At 43.2% G+C, this 19,984-nt stretch overlaps 1 protein-coding gene across 4 annotated transcripts; it reads left to right on the top strand.

The window, feature by feature from the left end:
• Positions 1–906: 906 nt before the first annotated feature.
• On the top strand, positions 907–18,449 carry LOC120048472 (transcriptional repressor p66-beta-like). 4 transcript variants are annotated; one of them, XM_038994462.1, is made up of 11 exons: positions 907–1,000; positions 10,318–10,721; positions 10,835–10,964; positions 11,345–11,476; positions 13,143–13,292; positions 13,639–13,815; positions 14,224–14,599; positions 14,746–14,945; positions 15,051–15,161; positions 16,027–16,270; positions 16,762–18,449. In XM_038994462.1, the coding sequence occupies exons 2-11, from the start codon at positions 10,324–10,326 to the stop codon at positions 16,896–16,898; spliced, it is 2,055 nt and encodes a 684-aa protein (XP_038850390.1). In that variant the 5' UTR covers positions 907–1,000; positions 10,318–10,323; the 3' UTR covers positions 16,899–18,449. The 4 variants fall into 4 exon arrangements, with proteins under 4 accessions (XP_038850390.1, XP_038850391.1, XP_038850393.1 ...); XM_038994463.1 differs by having other exon boundaries at positions 14,236–14,599; XM_038994465.1 differs by having other exon boundaries at positions 13,143–13,271; positions 14,236–14,599.
• The last annotated feature ends 1,535 nt before the right edge of the window (positions 18,450–19,984 follow it).

A 19,984-nucleotide genomic window follows, 5' to 3' on the forward strand; every position in this document is an offset into this window, starting at 1 on the left:
TCAATGTTTGTCTATAGAGATTGCATGACTGTGTGCTCGAGTTCATACAACTCAGCAACGGGTGTCGCTGAAATAGCTGAATCCACTAATTTGAAGGGGTGTCCACATACTTTTGTATCTGTATAGTGTATTTGGTAAAATATAATGCCTCTACTATACAGTAATGTGCCCGCGCAATACTACCAGGTAGCCACTAGAGGACGCAGTTAGCATTGCGGTCAATAGCTTCCAGGCAGCATCCTGTGCAGAATAAATAGACAATGGTTTAACAGTATTTGTTCAACTAAATTGTAGAAGCATAGGGCTGATAATCTTTATGTTTAATGGTAGTTTACAAAATTTGGAATGCCAATTAAAATGCATGCAGATTTGCATGTAGGCCATTAAGTGTTGATTACTCATGGCAATTAAATTACCTTTGTTTATTGTTAGACCGGGCATAATGCATGCTGAATGCGGGTCCCATACTGATAGCTTACCTCAGCCGTGAAATATGTTTAACATACATAAGGTCCAAGTGATTGCATAATGTAGGCTACAAAAACCTGACAAAATTGTCCCTGGACTAAAAATAGTATAAATGCATCAAAGTATGCCCAGTAGGCTACAATCAATTAATTTGACGTGATGTCTACACTAGAATAACTGACGACATGACTAGAATAACTGACGACATGAGCAAGTCACATTTTTGATGGCATATAGCCTAAATGTTGTATTGTTCACAGGATGGGCATCTCGGTCAATTTCTCCTCTTTTCTCCCCTCCAGACAACAACATACACCTTTGAGTAGAGGCGCGTCAGTGACACAAGCGCGGTCCAATAATTTGTCTGTCTGGTTACGGACAGAGAGCGTGAGAGCTTGTCGGGGCCCAATCAGCGCTTTTGTATTGCCTGCCAGTGTCGGGGACTGACTGGTTGTGAGTATTTACTGCAGCGCCCCAGGATCCCAAAGCCAAACCCGAAGCCAGTGGAACCTGCGGGGTGAAGGCGAGTCAGGTGAGACCGAGGATTTTGCCGCGGCCTATCTGAAGTGAAGTTTAACTAAAAACCTCAATGCCCGGATCATGGTTCTAGATGTGCTGAGGCTCCAGACTTCAGTCCAACTGAAGTACTGGGACAATGTGAGACGAGGAGCGAAATAACGGTTACATAGTAGTTCTATTGGGTTAATAGTGATGCGCTTTGCCGTTATTTTTAGTTCCAAAATGTAGGTAATGAGAGAGGTCTGCCTAAAACAGCGGACACAAACGTTGATAATGTTTTAACGTTCCAAATTTGTTTACATTATAGCAATAAACGATACAGTGAGCGCGGATCATATTGATAGACATAGAGCAGAATACTTTTATTGTTTAATCTCGAGTCCCTTGAGGTTAACCTAGATTGGTTGGGGGGGAAATGCGTCTTCGTGGTGTCGTTATGAACAAAATGTTAATCTGAAACCGATGGTTGTAATTTGATTGTTGAAATATATTTATCAACGTTGCTACGATCGAGTTTGTGAATATTAAGGATATTTTTTGAGCGAACTGGAGACAAATGGCATGAAGTGTTGTGCATATGTCATACAATAAAATTAATTCAAAATGCATCAGCCATTTACGTAAGTGAAGACGTGTTCACCCTCTCAACTTGTTTCCTAGCCCTATGCAAATGGCCACCATGGTTGGCGATGACAAGTGCTGTTGAAGGAATCAGTGAATGCCTGTAGTGATACGTGGGGCAACCAGATGATCAGAGTTCTTATCAGTTGACTTTAATCAAATTTTGTTCAGCTGGTGTCAACTTCGTTTTTTTCTTTGAGTTTCATGAACATTTCAGTGGCAGGTCAATGTATGACAGGTTAATGTATGTTTCAGTGACAGGTCAATTGAGCTATTTTTGCATCAGAAATGTCACTTGTGAAAACCAATAGATAAGCAGATAATCTATTTTTTGTATGTAAGTGTTTATTATCATTTTGTAACTTGTGTATTTATTCCCACTAGGGTTAGACTTTACCTCTGGTTTTCGTGACCAACACAGAGGGACAATGTTTCACTAGTCAGTGCCACTTTCCAGGAATCCAATAGTAAATCTTTTCCATCCCTGAGAACTACTTGTTCAAACTATCATGGCATTTACTCATGGAGGTCAAACAGAGACCTTACCACTCCTATTCAGTTGCACTGAATTATACAAAGATATAACGAACCGTAACAAACGGATAAAAAGCCCAAATCTTTGATTTATGCCAAATTTTGACTGTCATGTTCCTGATGATTTATTCCTATAAGAACTTGTCTAGTTGACTTTGACTTTTGCAGGTGAGATGAAAGTTTGGAGATTCCTCTGCCATACATTTTATTTTTGGAATAGAAGGGGATGGACAGGTGGTTGTCTAACCTTACGTGCTCTTTTGCCATTCTAGTCTCCATTTGTAAGTCTCCTGGCTGCAAATTATACATCTCTTGGGCTGTTTATCTCCAGAAGCAAATTGGACTGAAGTGTGCCATTAAAGGAGCACAACCAGGGTTGAACTGAAGTGGGACCCGAACTGGCAACTCTTTAGGGTTCATATACCTCTCATCATCGTCACAACACAAACCCTGACATGAGTGGTTGGCAGACGATGTGTGGGTTAATGTAGGTTAGAAGCAGTGTGGATGGTTTGAAAGGCGTCCACAATACAAACTCCATAGAACTAATCTGAATTTCGCACATCATGCGTTTGTATGCCCGCCCCCTGCCCCCCACACACATACCCACCTCTCTCTCTCTCCCCCGTGTGACGTCACTAAAGGCTTCATATTAAGAGATCATTCCATATCCTGAGGTTATAGACCGGCTCAGACTGGCTAGCTCGTTAGGACAGTGCTTGGCACCACAGGGGAGCAGAAAGGAGAGATAATGGGTGACTCTTGTTCTTAAAGGGACAGGGGGCCCAACTCTGTGACCCATGTTCTAGGCTAGGCCTTATCTACCTAGATGGGATAGGCCTTATGGCAGATGCAATGCATTTGTGTATGGGCAATTCCACGGTAACAGAATGATGCTGAGACTGACATGTTTCACTTTAAAATGTATGTCAAACAAAAACCAATGATTGCAAAGCTAAACAAACGATACAACAATGCAGAATGACTACTTAAACAATTTCCACTGAAAATTTTACAAAAACACATGTACTTGAAGAACAATGCAAATGCAGAATGACGGGTTGTGCTCTTTTGTGCCGTCCTTCTTTTACCAAAATTTGCATCTGCACTGTTCTTCAGCTAAATGTGTTTTTGTAACATTTTCTGTGGAAATTGTTCAAACTCATCCTTGTGCATATAATTTTTTGGTTTGTTTAACTTTGCAATCATTGGTTTTTGTTTGGCATACACTTTAACCCAATGAGTCCCATCGTCGTGTTTTGGACTTTTGACCTTTAAACATCATGTGTTTGACCTACAGACCATCAGGCTCTGAGTGGCGCAGCGGTCTAAGGCACTGCATCTCTGTGCAAAAGGCAACACTACAATCCCTAGTTCGAATCCAGGCTGTATCACATCCGGCTGTGATTGGGAGTCCTATAGGGCGGCGCACAATTGGCCCAGCGTTGTCCAGGTTTGGCCGGGGTAGGCCTTCATTGTAAATAAGAATTTGTTCTCAACTGACTTGCCAAGTTAAATAAAGGTTAAATAAATAAAAAACGATTATGTGTGAGCTAGAGCGGTGTTTGTGAGACAAGGGCGGATCCCGAAGGGGCCCAGGGCCGGATCTTTTTATAAAAACGTCTTTAGACTTTAGACCTGTTTACAAAAACATCAGAATGATTTGTGCTACAAACTACTAACAGCTATCTATGGAAGGCTGAGACCCTCACAAACACTTACATATAACACGTTTTGCTCTATGACGCTCACAAGCTACACAAGAGTCGTTAGAAGATAAGGGGTTCTTATAGATATAACATCATAGGAAATCCCAGGTGTCTATTGTGTAGTGTCTATAGTGTCTATTATGCTGTAATAAGCTCACATAGTTGCGGTCACAAACTCCAAACTCCACACAGTTGTCACTGACTAGCTGCATATTAATTTCCCAGTGAGCAAACAATTTCTGTATTTACAGCATTCATATAAATTTATTTTTATCAGGTTTTTGCTTTGGCTGACCATTTTTTAAATTGACATTTGTCAATAAAACTCATGAATGCAACTGTTTGTCAAACGGATTTGAGTTTTACTTGTGCGCAATGGTTGTCCTGAAAATAAAACGATAGTCCTAAAACACTTAATTGGCTTAATATAAGGGCTGGACCAGGAGATAATTGAAAGTCAGATAAATGAAAAGCAGATTTTTGCTGGGGTCTTGGGACTGATAGAGTTAAAGTGAAAAATCTGAGTCTCAGCATCGTTACCTGTGGAATTGCCCATTTTCATAATATGAATGTACATGTCTGTCCATCTTGGTCCATTTCAAAATCCTCTTAACAAACCTTCTGTCTCGATCAATCATGGTTCGGCTATGAATGATCGGCTATGAAAAGCCAACTGACATTTACTTCTGAGGTGCTGACCTGTTGCACCCTTTACAACCACTGTGATTATTATTATTTGACCTTGCTGGTCATCTATGAACATTTGAACATCTTGGCCATGTTCTGTTATTATCTCCACCTGGCACAGCCAGAAGAGGACTGGCCACCCCTCAATGCCTGGTTCCTCTCTAGGTTTCTTCCAAGGTTCAAGCCGCCGTGCTTCTACACCTGCATTGCTTGCTGTTTGGGGTTTTAGGCTGGGTTTCTATACAGCACTTTGTGACATCAGCTGATGTAAGAAGGGCTTTATAAATAAATGTGATTGACGTATCATTAGGACAAAGGTATGCATGTCTTTCTAGGAAATTCAGCATCTCCACTGTAAACAGAACACACAACTCTGACATCTCTGCTCTCTCCTCCTCTTCTTCTTGCTCCCTTTGTCCCTTGCTCCCTCCTTTGCTTAGGCAACCGCAGAAATTAAATTGATTAGTGGTGCGGTCTATAAATAGACGGGCCATAGTTGCCATGGCAACCATGTGATAAGTGTTGTGTGATGAAGAACTGGGCCTCCTAAGTGTTGTTGTAGTGTAGTGGGAGCAGGAGGATGGGTGTGGGTGACAGTGTGTAGGTTCATTTGCCTGGATTATGTGATCTGACACTAACAGGTGTGTGTATGATATGATATCACAGTGTAATGTTGGACTGTGTGTGTGTGTGTGTTTTGCATTTGCTTTGTGCTAGATTCATTGTGTGAGTAAATGGATTCAACCAATTGAATAGATTCTGATTTTTTATAAAAAATCTGACTTTTTTGTCAAGGTGACCAGCTATCCCTTAGTTTCCCATGGACACTGTTTCCTAATCAGTCTCATGTCAGGAACCCTCTGTACTCTGGGGTTGATCGTGTGATGAAACCCTATTGGTTGTAGACAACAACCCCTGATGCCATCACTGCCATGTCCTAATATATTTTTCCCTTTCTTTTCAGTCAATACAGTTTTTATCAGGCTACATTTATGAGGTAGATAAACTTAAGGCCCTGTTAATTATTTGTGTCCTGTCCTAATTTCTCTCCTCCCCCCCCATAAACACACTGATCTTGAATGGAGTTAGATATGATTGTGTTTGATTCCCTCCTAATGACCACAGTGACCCGGCATGAACCACCCATGTTCTTTATGAACGGATCATTACATGTTATTATAGTAATAATGGTGATTTATAATGATGATAGGATTTTTAGATTAGCCTTATAGTCATTCTAGGGATTCAGTCTGACAGTACATATTCATTTAAATTAAATACAACTTTATTTATCCCCTCGGGGGCAATTATGAAAGGCAAGTCAGTTACAAGTATCACAACACAACACATATAAAAGTAGCTAGTTTTAATATTACACAGACCAAAGAATAAGTAAAAAATATCACCTTAGCAGAGGACAGAAAAATGTATATTTTTAAACCTAATTTCCAGCTATTCTACAAATGTTGCCATGGAGCCGAGATTTTTTGTTGTTGCTGTTATTATCTAATCTCCTGCAATTCTACGCATTTTTGCATGCCTAATGCGGTGTTCTTATGCTCAAACATTATAACAAAATGAATGGGAGCCTGATAGTCTAGCATTTATTTTGTTGTATGTTCTCAAAGATTATAGGCTATTCTATAGGTCCATTATCTTTTCTACATACTTTCTATTTGGTTTTAGTCATTTAAGTTGACACTGAAAGTGTTTTTCCATTCCAAAAATGTATTTCTAAATATGTGCAATGCGCCAAAAATGTAATCACGCGACCCACCTGGTCCTGACCCACAGTTTGGGATCCACTGCTGTATGGTATTATGTTGGAACAAAGGTTAAAACAAGATTTTTTGGTGTTAGTGTTTTTTCAGAATTTAGCTCAGGTTTCTCCCGCATTAAGTCAGGAATCATGGGTGAGATCATGGCTGATTCGTTTCTTCCATTCGGTTGCAACTTGCTAACAATGTGTTGTCAAATGTGGGGTGATCATCAGTACTCCATTATTTGCATACAACCTGTGTTCTCTCATTGACAGGTTAGGCTGAGATTGGTGGGTTTCTAAAGCTGCTTCTGCACTGACTTCTGCTAGAACCTTATTGTTGCTTGGTAAACTAAGTAAATCACATCTCTGTTTGTAATCTACTCCTCATTCACCACGTACATGCACATACTTGGTCCCGACATAAATTAAAGCCCTTGGGACTATATTGCTAACAGTACGACATAAGCCCTTATTCGTCACTTCCCTTCCCCCCTCGGGGTCTTGCAAACACAACTATGCAGCATATGTTTACGATAAAAAAAGTTGTATTTTCTCCCCAGTGTTTTTTGAGGGATGGATGGAGGGAAGTGGAGTTAGGACAGGGAAGGGGGAGGGAGGGAAGTGTTTTTTTGGGTGCGTTGTTGGCATCGCACAACTGTAGGAAAATGGAGGAGGGGTGGGGGTTGAGGAACGGGAACAAAGGAGCCTTATGTTGGCATGGTCTCTGAAATCCCAGTGTGTGTGTGTGGGTGCGTCCGTGTGTGCGTGTCTTCTCGCAGGGCTGGGTATGGCTGAAGAATACTGTACATATCTTTATCTGTTACTGTGTCGAAGTCTTCTATTGTATAGCTCTCTTTTACAGGATATAGGCTACAGTGACTATGATATATACTGTATCGTAGCAGTCTGTCCGTTGTCCCTGTAGGATTGTTTATTTTGAATGCCAATATGATCATAGTAAAAAAGAGAAAGGACAGTAAGACAGATTTGTGTATATCACTGCATCTTTTATCCAAGGGTGCTGGTCCCAGTAGAATGTATTTTGTCAAACCTCTACATCACTTCAACAGTAGCTTCACTTTGCAGGATAATGATTATGTAGCTTTGGGGAATGTTAGTGTGTCTGTCTGTCTGTGTCTGTCTGTGTGCTATTTAAGTATGTCTGTGTGTGTCTGTGCTTATGCTGATCATCCCCTCTCGTTTACCATCCTTCCATCTTAGCACCCCCTTTTTCTTCCTCCTCTCTTCCTCTCGCGGTATGGAGGCGTCTGACTTGTGTTGTTTGGCAGCGGGCCCAGAGTGTGGTGTGTGTGTGCATGTGTGCGCGCATGTGTGTCGATGCGTGTTGGGGTTGGGCGCTGTGGGAGGAGACTGGTGAGAGAGAGATAGATGGTGGTTTGTTGCAGCTGAGGGAAACAGTCATCACATTATATAAGGAGCAATAGGGACAGAGAAGAGGGCGGGGGGGGCAAGAGGTGCTGGGTAAAGATGGTCACATGTACACACACAGACACAAAAACACACACCACAAGACAATTCTGATTGGCTTGTTAGCCACGTTTTGTTTTACTCACACTTACTCACTATTCTATCTTCTCCTCATCTCTCTCGCTCTTGCTCTTTCTGTCTCTCTCTCTCTCCACAGTTTTCTATGTGGGTTACCACTTCCTTTTTCCCTTTGTAAAGGAAGTGGTAACTTCCATGTCTCATGCATGATGACTCTCTGGACCTGGAGAGAGAGAGTAGTAAACATATTTTTTGTATTTTTTAATTGCTACAATGAAAAATCATACTATGTGTGTTTCATTATAAATGGGTGTGGTAGTGTGTGTGTGTGTGTGTGTGTGTGTGTGTGTGTGTGTGTGTGTGTGTGTGTGTGTGTGTACACAAGAGTGCTACCATTTCTACATAGCAAGGCATTATGCTCTAATTATAACCAGTCCACCATCCTAGTCCCCTGACAACCCCTCCCCCCACCCCCCCCCTCTTCCTGGCCAATCCTCATCACTCTCCAACTTCTTCAGACGTATCATTGGTCGAAGTTGCAGGGCAAACTAACTCCCTGTGGCACAACCTACATTGTCTGCCTGTGCATCCTCAACCAACCTTTGTATGACTCAAGTGTGTCAAATACAATCGGATTTGCGCACACACACGGTGAACCATTTCAGGGCCTGATAGAGTACATGACATATTAATTAATTGACCGTCTTTATGCGCACGTGTGTGCATGTTTAAGTCATCATATGTGCCCATGCATGTTACAGTAACATATACACACACACACACACACACACACACACACACACACACACACACAGGGTACAGTATACATCCATATAGATACATAAAGCCCTCAAGCATGTTCTGTCTTGGGTATATATCATATTACATACCCCTTCAACTCAGACTGGAGAAGGTCAGGAAGGAAAAAGTGTGGGTGTGTGCCTTTTTCTGTACCTGCAACCATGTTAAAGGACAGAAAGTATATCTCCCATTGTTTTCTGTTGGCTTTGATGGAAATATGAACTTTTAGGATAGAAGTAAGAATAATGATTATTGGAGTTGTAACGCAGTTGTTACACATGCTTATTTGACTCTTAATTCAATAGGATAGCTGTTTGTGCTGTACTGTGTTAGCCTGCTGCTAGTCTATGGTTATGGGACAGGGGTAATGACAGATAACTGTTAGCACTGTCTGAGGTGGCAAAACAAACAATATGGTGGGAGAGCAGCAGACCTGTCAGCTATCCTTCACTATGGTTGCTGCAACATTTTTCCATTGAAAATGAGCAACTTATTATAAACTGGGGAATTTTGATCAGTCGAAAGGGTCCCACAGGGATGTTGGCCCATGTTGACTGCAATGCTTCCCACAGTTGTGTCAAGTTGGCTGGATGTCCTTTGGGTGGTAGACCATTCTTGATACACACAGGAACTGTTGAGTGTGAAAAACCCAGCAGCGTTGCAGTTCTTGACACACTCAAGCCAGTGCGCCTGGCACCTACTACCATACCCTGTTCAAAGGCACTTAAATATTTAGCATTGCCCATTCACCCTCTGAATGGCGTATACATATACAATCCATGTCTCAAGACTTAAAAATCCTTCTTTAATATGTTTCTTCCCATTCATCTACACTGATTGAAGTGGATTTAACAGGTGACATCAATAAGGGATCATAGCTTTCATTTCGATTCACCTGGTCAGTCTATGTCATTGAAAGAGCAGGTGATCCTAGTGTTTTGTACACTCAGTGTTTTACTGTATTCAGTTTGTCATGTTAATGGACAGATATCCACCCTGTGGTGCATGCTAATCGACATTAGCATGCTAACCGAAACCCATGCTATGTCAATCGGACTAACAGGCTAATTCGCTAGCTAGCCATGTAGATTTTACTTTTTCGTTTTTCTTTTGGATAGTTTTTTTGTGACGTTAAACTAGCTGGACAGCTTGATGAATACCATTTACACTTACTAGGTTATAATTGTGAAGCAAAACGTTTGCTAAATCTAGTTATCCTTATGTCTGCATTGCCATTGTTGACTTAACTGGCAGTAGGTTGAGTTCTTTGTTGCTTGTTTGTTAGCTGACAAATTCCAGTACAGATGTGTCAGTCAACAGGCAACAAAAAGCTATAGGAGATGGGGAAATGAATGGGGAAATGTAGGTTTTAAGTTCATATGCTATTCATGGCCATATTGCTTATAATTGCTCCAGTGTCTCATACCCTACTCCGTTGCCAGCAATATTGTCTCCAAAAATTGCTAGTGTATCATTAGCTCAAGTATGCCCACTGTATGTACAAGTGAAGATATTTTCTTTCTTTGCTTGAGTAGAGGTTTTCATTGTTTGAGTTGCACATTTAAATATATGTCATAATCATGTTGCTCTTTTGATCTTAGAAATTCTTTGTTTTATCTTAGGACAAATAATCACGGCTAACTTAGAGATGTTCCTACATACTCCTCTCCATCCCTTTATCCCTGTCTCTCTCTTTTTCCATCCATCCAGTCCAGTATGGAGCGACTGAATGAGGAGGCGGTGCGGCTGAGCCTGCTGAAGCGAGGCCTGGACTCCTCCTCGCCTGCAGGCAGCGCCACGAGCAGTGAGCGAGATGATCTGCTCTCCAAACGCATCAAGATGGAGGGCCACCAAGCCATGGAGCGCCTCAAGATGCTGGCCTATCTGAAACGCAAGGACCTGGCTGGCCTGGAGGGGGGAGGATTGGGAGGGGTCTCAGGAGGCGGGGCCCTAAGGGGTGAGGTCAAGGGTCATGGGTCTTCAGGGGGAGGGGCTTATGAGGAGAAGATCAATGGGAGCCTCCGTGGTCAGGTTGTGGGAGCCCATGGCATGGTGGGAAAGAGCGGGAAGGAGAACATGGGCGAGGAGCCAGTGGATTTCAGTGCCCGGAAAGGGTGAGTGGAGGAGGAGAGAGGCGGAGTATAAGAGGATAGGAGGGAAAATAGAAATCCTTCTTACAATTAAGAATCAGTCAGTCAGAGTTGAAAGTATGTGTGTTCTTCCACAGTGACGTGGACCGGGAGCGACACACACCCTCCCCTGATGTGATCGTCCTGTCAGACAATGAGGCGTCCAGTCCAAGAGGGCCCAGCCAAGGAGAAGAACGCCTGAGGGCAGCGAACCTGGAGATGTTTAAGGTGTGTGTGTGTTACAGCACATATTAGCGCAGTCTTGACAAATGTTGAAGTATGTGCATATTGTCTTTTTGTGTGTATGAGTGTTAGAATAGTGCATAGTTGTATAGGGTTAATACATTTAAAAAAAATGTAACATAGTGGACCACTCAGATAGTTTTGAGACACTGTAGGCAAACAGTACAGATATTAATTTGGTATTAGCTATAATACATTATATCATCTATACATCATTGGTATCAGCTATAACACATAATCTATACACAAAAACCAAGTACAATAGATAAAATGACAAGTTTTATAGTTGTATATGTGTGTATGGAGAGGAATGGCAGAAGTGGGTACAGTATGTGTGCTCATTTGTTTCTATGTGTGTGCTTCAGGGTAAGACAGGGGAGGAGAGGCAGAAGATGATCAGGGCTCTGAGAGAGGAGCTGAGGCTGGAGGAGGCCAGGCTGGTGCTGCTGAAGAAGCTGAGGCAGAGCCAGATGCAGAAGGAGAACCTGGTGCAGAAGGTCAGTCAGTCACCCACCCAATGCTGTCCCATCCATCCTCTATACTCATCTGCTTCAGTCATTCACTCGCTCATCCCTCTGTCATCCACTGCTCACTCTGTCACACTCTCAGCCACCGCACTCATCCCTCTCTCACTCTCTCAGCCACCGCACTCATCCCTCTCTCTCTCAGCCTCTGCACTCATCCCTCTCTTACTCTCTCATCCACGCACTCATCCCTCTCTCTCTCAGCCACTGCACTCATCCCTCTCTTACTCTCTCATCCACTGCACTCATCCTTTTCTCATTCACTTTCTGCTTATGCATTAACACTTTACACTCGGGGGAATTGGCCTATAATGGATAGGGCCTAAACATAAAAAAAGAAGCATATGCATAACCATTGTAGCAATTGAAAGGGAACACTTTAGAGATTACGAGGAAACAAACAGTTCACCTGACACAAGAATCCAAACATTACACTGTTCATTGTATCTGCATTTTACATTTCTTGTACTTTCTGCAGCATTTGTTGATAAAGAAATCTGAAAATACTCTGGACACATTCAATAACACAATGAGAATATCCATGCAACATTTGGGGTAGATGCAGTATAAGACAAAACAATTTCAGGGTCAGAGGTCAAATTGGTGTCTCCAAGTTGCTACACACCACACCTATGTGTGCACAGTTCCTAAGTCATTTAAATACACGTTTATGAGTCAAGGAAAGAGCCTTCAACTATTAGATTCTCTTTTGAGCTCTCCTAGCTGTACTGTTAAGGAACTGAAGCAAGCACCCTTGTATTTTTTTGGTTTGGAACACAGCCCCGCATCCACACCATCACACAATTATTGTTGTTAATGCAATCCAAAAATGGTCCATTACAAATTGCAATCAGGGTTAGGTGTGCATATTTGAATGCTTATTATATTGCCAACATGAGTAGCGAAGTTCTATAATCTGATTTTTAGTGTTAGGCTTTCACAAGGCACTTCAGAGAAACAGAATTTTTGGTGCGCATGGAATGGAGCCATGGGTGCATTCAGGTGCTAATTCACGGATAATTTTCTTCACATTACGCCGAATATAGGCTCCTTCTGTTCAGAACAATAACCTAGGGTATGACGCCGTAACTGTACATCAAACATAACAATCATTAATGCCAAAGTAACCCAATTGGTGCGAAGGATGGGGGCATCTTCTTGTTGCAGGTGGTGCTCCCGCTTGGAATGTCTGTCAGTTGATTCCCATGTCATGTCTTGCTGCCATGCTATGTTGTCGTCTTAGGTCTCTCTTTATGTAGTGTTGTGGTGTCTCTCTTGTCGTGTTTTGTCCTATATTTTCATTTATTTTTATTTTTAATCCCAGCCCCCATCCCCACAGGATGCCTTTTGCCTTTTGGTAGGCCGTCATTGTAAATAAGAATTTGTTCTTAACTGACTTGCTTAGTTAAATAAAGGTTAAATAAAATTGAAATTAAATATACCGCTTTAAAACGGATACCCAGAGCTCTGACCTAATGTATAGTATGTTACTATACTGCTATCCAATTAATGTGCATATAGAGTGAAAAGGGCTTACCTATAAGTTGCTTAGGATAAAAGTGTCAGGTAAATAAGCTTATTACATTAGTATTATTCTATGTTTGACCCCTCTATCACCTCTACCCTCCGTCCCCCTCAGGTCCCTGTGGTCCAGAACACAGCGTCTGCCCTCCAGAGCGGTGCCGTCCACGGTGCTCAGAGCATGAGCAAGATGTCTGGCCGCCCTGGCCACCACACCCCAGAGCCCCAGAACCATCGCACTGCACAGGTGGGCTACAGCATTGCACAGGTGGGCTACAGTACTGGTTCTCTTAGGGTTCCCTTTGTGCCTTGGGTCGGTCAAAATGCAAGTTGGGCAGGCGCAAGGAAGCCAAAGTTGGGGAATGGGATTGAACAATGATTTTTAATATTTTGCTTAAGAACCATCTCACAATAAAGCAGTCTCCTGTTTCAATAATAGCACAGTGCTGCCATCTCGTGGTATGAAGAGGCATTATTACCCTCTTAAATAATCTCTGCTGAATATGAGCAGGAAAATGACATGACACTGAAAACCGACAAACACCACCACCCATGTCTTACTTATGATCTTTTTCTCCTTCTCCTCCTCCTTCTCCTCCTCTTTCCTCTCCCAGGGTCACTCGGTGATCAGGTCAGCCACCAACAGCTCCATGTCTCAGATGATGATGTCACAGAGCAGGGTGATAGCGCCCAATCCTGCCCAGCTGCAGGGCCAGAGGCTGGCACAGCAGAAGCAGGGTGGCATGCGCTCCTCGACTGGCAGCACTAACAACGCCATTAGCTACCAGCAGGTAAACCCCAACGTCATCCCTGGTATTGGTCATAATCATCATAGAGCAGTGAACATTTTTTAAATAAGAGTACAGATTATTACAGGGGATAATGCAAACTTTTTTGAGAGATAATTAGAAAATACTATTTTATTGATGAAATTGTATTTATTGGTTCTCTCAAACTAAAGGGATAGTTTACCCAAATTACAAAACTACATATTGGGTTCCTTAATCTGTAAGCAGTCTATGGACATGGTATGAATACCACTGTCATAGAGGTTCAAAATCAGTTGCTTCCACTCAGATGCCAGGTTTTGAGGGTTGTTATATCATTTTTATCAGATAAATGTAGCTGTCATGCCATCAGACTTAAACTTAAAACCACTGTTCTGAATGACGGGTATGGTTCTCTGTGTTTACTTGCAGTCTTCCACCCAGCAGGTGGCAGCTTCTCAGCGCTCTGGCTCCTCCTCCTCCTCGGCCATCTACATGAACCTGACCCACATGCAGGCGGCCGGAGCCGCGGGAGGGGTCAGCGGGGTGTCGGGGGTGGGGGCGGTCAGCCCCTCAGCCACACACAGCCCAGGGGGGACATCGGTGGGCTCCTCCATGGCAGACACAGCCAGCAGTCAGGCAGCTGCCAAACTTGCCCTGAGGAAGCAGCTGGAGAAAACCCTGCTGGAGATCCCTCCTCCCAAGCCGCCGGCGCCGCTCCTCCACTTCCTGCCGTCAGCGGCCAACAGCGAGTTTATCTACATGGTGGGCCTGGAGGAGGTTGTGCAGAGTGTCATTGACAGTCAGGGTGAGGGAAGGAACTGGAACCCTTTTGCTGATGCCTAGCTATCCATTTGTCCTGCACACAACCATCAAACCATCAATGTTATCAGATGAGTCGGTTTGGAATTGGGCCCCTCTCCCCTCATTGAACTCTTGTGGCTCTCTCTTTAGGTAAACTGCGTTTGCCCTCCTCCATGGAGCCCTTCTCGTGTGCCCAGTGCAAGACGGACTTCACCCCTCACTGGAAGCAGGAGAAGGGTGGGCGCATACTTTGCGAGACCTGTATGTCGTCCAATCAGAAGAAGGCACTGAAGGCCGAGCATACCAATAGGCTGAAGAATGCCTTCGTCAAGGCTCTACAGCAGGAGCAGGTCAGCATTCCATTGGCTCCCCGTTGCTCTGTTCAAGCAACTATTGTTTATAGGGAAAGTGTGTGTGTGTGTGTGAATAACCATATTTTACTAAATGTGTCACAGGAGATTGAGCAGAGAATCCAGTTGCAAGCCGCTCTTGCCACCAGTTCAGCTCAAACTATTCCAAGCGTCAGTAAGGCTGAGTCTATGAGCAGACATCACACACACAGACAGGTATGTCACTGTCACCGGTGTTAGTAAGTGCTACCTGCTGCAACAGACACCCTGTCATCTAGCATTGTTCAGCAAAGTTGATAAAAGGTCCAATTGTAACAGCTGCATAATGGATACTTGATCAATCTTTTTTTTAATCAATCAAATATTGACTAAATTATAGCTCATAAACCTCTGTCTTGTGTAATATTAAACCCCCTATTTATGAGATTTGGTTGTACATTTTCGGGGCGACTGGCTGAGTTACTTTGTAAACACTTCAAATGAATTAAATCTGAACTTTTTAAAACTTTACAAAAATGTACCACCGTCTTGTGCAATGATCACTTTCTCTTAATCCCAGTCTAAGGGTGGGCGTTGAAATAGATGCATATCAAAAACCACATGTGCCATTGTTGACATTTTGAACTGGACTGGCATGTGTTTGAGTGGTCATTAAAAAGCAATCGCAAAATCAATTGGAAAGTGTATTTACAAGCAAGGGTTGGAATGTGCATTGCTTTCACGTGGTCCTCTGTAGCTCAGTTGGTAGAGCATGGTGCTTGCTATGCCAGGATAGTGGGTTTGATTCCTGGGACCACCCATACTTAAAATGTATGCACGCATGACTGTAAGTCACTTTGGTTAAAAGTGTCTCGTAATTGGCATATATTATTTTGAAATAAATCCATCCAGCGACGATTATGTGACAAGTGAATTTACACCCCACAAAAAGGGGAATCCTGAGGTGGGCGGGGAATGTGCGTTGATACTTTCACATTTCCCCAACCATCATCACACCCCCCTTTAGTTGTTGAGGATGTCCCGTGCTGACAAATGGACTCTCCATCTGATGTGTGTGTATGTGTGTGTGTGTGAACTCCAGGCGCCTCAGCCCCAGGTGACCCAGTCACAGGCCTCCCTCCAACGGGGTCTGTCTGGCTCGGCCCGGGGCGTCCTCTCCAACTTCGCCCATGCCTCCCAGCTCTCGGTGGCCAGCAGCCTGCTGAGCATGACTGGAAAGCGCAGTGGACAGCTGGGCACTAGTGGGCACAGCCGGGCACAGCAGCAACAGCAGCAACAGCAGCAGCAGCATCACGACAACCGCCGCCAGCTCTACAGCATCCCTGGTGAGTAAACAGACCAGGGGTTGGGCTGGGGATGGGACTCAGATCAGCCAAAGAACTTTATAGACCAGGGGTTGGGCTGGGGTTGGGATGGAGATCAGCCAAATAACTTTATAGACCAGAGGTGGAGCTGGGGATGGGACTGAGATCAGCCAAATAACTTTATAGACCAGAGGTGGAGCTGGGGATGGGACTGAGATCAGCCAAATAACTTTATAGACCAGAGGTGGAGCTGGGGATGGTACTGAGGTCAGCCAAAGAACTTTATAGACCAGGGGTTGGGCTGGGGTTGGGACGGAGATCAGCCATACAACTGTATGGACCAGGGGTTGGGATGGGGCTGAGATTAGCCAAAGAACTTTATAGACCAGGGATGGGCTGGGGATGGGGCTAAAATTAACCATAGAACTGTATAGACCAGGGCTTGGGCTGGGGATGGGGCTGAGGCAGGCCTTTTTGACAGTCTCTCACTGCCTCCCTCCCTCCCTCTCCAGGGGTGAACATTGCCTACCTGAACCCAGGCAATGTGGTCGGCCACAAGGGGTCCAGCCTGGCTGACCGCCAGAGGGAATACCTGCTGGACATGATCCCGCCTCGCTCCATATCCCAGTCCATCAGCGGACAGAAATGAACATCACCTCGCCCCGACGCAATACCACAACCCTTCCCCACACCACACCTCAACCCCCATCGCATGCAGTGCCTGTTAGTGTGCCTACCAAACTAACCTGTATGAAGAACACAATCAACGAGTTAAAAGAGGCCACCAAACTCTGAAATGACTTTTCATTTGAACGTGATGCAAACCCCTTTTAATTCCTCTTGTTATTACTATCGTCATTAGTGCTATGGATGTTGTTACTACATTGCCGCTACCAGTTATGAGCGTGCCCATCTTTGTGGAGAACCCCTGTCTTTATATGCTTGTGGCAGTGTCCCGAGTGTGGGGTGTCTTTTGTTTTGGATTTATGCGCTTGTTTTTGAAGCAATATTTTGTCTCGCTTGAGCTTTCCTTACCGGACTCAAGTCTTTGTTATGTCTGGAATTACCAAGCTATCTTTTTGAGAACTGCACCAATCTCAAATCCCTGCTCTTTCTCTGATTTCTGAATTCAACCATCACCCTGTTTTTCCACATTTGGTTGTGTATTATTGGAAGAGAAATTCTACCAGACTGGCCAAACCTTTGTTTTAAAAAGGTGATTGTGATGGGTTAACTTTGACCTGAATCTCTCAAGCCTTTGAGCTTGAGCTTTCTTCAAAGATTTGTGGGGAGAAAAGAGGATGATTGAGACCCTTGAGTTGTCTGAAGCAACTTCTCTAACTGATTGTTGAAACAAGGATGGATACATATCCCACAAAGAGAGACAGCCCAATGCACCATCTGGACTTGGATTGGATGCACCGCTGAAAAAATACTACTCCCATTGGATATGAAGGCACAGAAACTGAACCTATAGCAGAGTTGCCCTGTATCCTTTCACCTTTTCATCTGAGGCAGCCTGGGGGCTGTAGTTCAGAAGTGATGGAATTGAGGAGTTAGTATCCTAAAGCATATATAATTGATGGGGTATTGATTGGTGAGATCATTTAGAGGGATTTGATTGGACGAGAGATCATGTGAACGTACTTAATTGGCTGAGAGATCAGGTGAATAAGGTTTTTATTTAATTGGAGAGGATACAGGTATTGGATTTGGTGGGAGGGATCATCCTTAGACTCAAAATGTAAGGGGTTTCCCATAGGACCATGGTTTGTACGTATTTAGGAGTGGGAATGCGGGTAAGAGGCACAGGGGTTCCCTCTGTCCCCTGTTTTCATCTCTTAGCTAATAGGATTTGCTATTGTTCACTCTACCCTGTCATTCAAAGTTCTGGATTCCGTTTAGATACTATTTGAACTTTCTTATGTCAACATTATCCCCATGGTGTCTGGGAGGCATTTGAAAACGGTCAGGGAGAGTGGCTAGCTAGCTATTAGCTTTAAACCTGCTCTAAGCTATTTAGATGTTTGGTGTCTTCTGAAATGTTTGCGTATCTGAAAGGTACTTTGCACAGGAGACAATAAATAAATACAGAATGACAAATGCAACTTGAATATCTACATAAATCAAACAGTTATATAGAAAGAGACATTTACAGGATATACAGTACCAGTCAAAAGTTTGGACACACCTACTCATTCAAGGGTTTTTCTTTATTTTTACTATTTTCTACATTGTAGAATAACAGTGAAGACGTCAATACTATGAAATAACACATATGGAACCATGTAGTACCAAAAAAGTGTTCAACAAATCAAAATATATTTCAGATTCTTCAAAGTAGCCACTCTTTGCCTTGATGACAGCTTTGCACACTCTTGGCATTCTCTCAACCAGCTTCACCTGAAATGCTTTTCCAGCAGTCTTGAAGGAGTTCCCACATATGCTGAGCACTTGTTGGCTGCTTTTCCTTCAATCTGCCGTCCAACTCATCCCAAACCATCTCAATTGGGTTTAGGTCGGGTGATTGTGGAGGCCAGGTCATCTGATGCAGTACTCCATCACTCTCTTTCTTGGTCAAATAGTCCTTACACAGCCTGGAGAGGTGTTTTGGGTCATTGTCCTGTTGAAAAACAAATGAGTCCCACTAAGTGCAAACCAGATGGGATGGTGTATCGCTGCAGAATGCTGTGGGAGCCATGCTGGTTAAGTGTGCCTTGAATTCGAAATAAATCACTGACAATGTCACCAGCAAAGCAACCCCACACAATCACACCTCCTCCTCCATGCTTCATGGTGGAAACCACACATGCAGAGATCATCCGTCCACCTACTCTGCGTCTCACAAAGACATGGTGGTTGGAACCAAAAATCTCAAATTTGGACACATCAGACCAGTCTCCTCTGAACAGTTGATGTTGATGTGTCTTTTACTTGAACTCTGTGAAGTATTTATTTGGTATGCAATCTGAGGCTGGTAACTCTAATGAACTTATCCTCTGCAGCAGAGGTAACTCTGGGTCTTCCTTTCCTGTGGCAGTCCTCATGAGAGCTAATTTCATCATATTGCTCAATGGTTTTTGCGACTGCACTTGAAGAAACTTTAAAAGTTCTTGAAATGTTCTGGATTGACTGACCTTCATGTCTTAAAGTAATGATAGACTGTCGTGTCTCTTTGCTTATTTGAGCTGTTCTTGCCATAATATGGACTTGGTCTTTTACCAAATAGGGCTATCTTCTGTATACCCTACCTTGTCACAACACAACTGATTAGCTCAAACGCGTTAAGAAGGAAAGAAATTCCACAAATTAACTTCAAGGTGACTACCTCATGAAGCTGGTTGAGGGAATGCCAAGAGTGTGCAAAGCTGTCATCAAGGCAAAGAGTGGCTACTTTGATGAATCTCAAATATAAAATATATTTTGATTTGTTTAACACTGGTTACTACATGATTTCACATGTGTTATTTCATAGTTTTGATGTCTTCACTATTATTATACAATGTAGAGAATAGTAAAATCAAAGAAAAACCCTGGAATGAGTAGGTGTGTCCAAACTTTTGACTGGTACTGTACATTATGGGTTATGGCAATGCACAGGACTTTACATGCAGAGCACTTAGGTACAGAGAGTAGGGATATTGTTTCTGTTCACCAGGAATCCAGGGTGAATTGATTGATTATTATTGAATTGATTATTGTTCCATCTCATGATAATTGTGGCTCTATTTCAGC

This window comes from Salvelinus namaycush, chromosome 5 (genome assembly GCF_016432855.1).
Source record: "Salvelinus namaycush isolate Seneca chromosome 5, SaNama_1.0, whole genome shotgun sequence".
Lineage (NCBI taxonomy): Eukaryota > Metazoa > Chordata > Actinopteri > Salmoniformes > Salmonidae > Salvelinus > Salvelinus namaycush.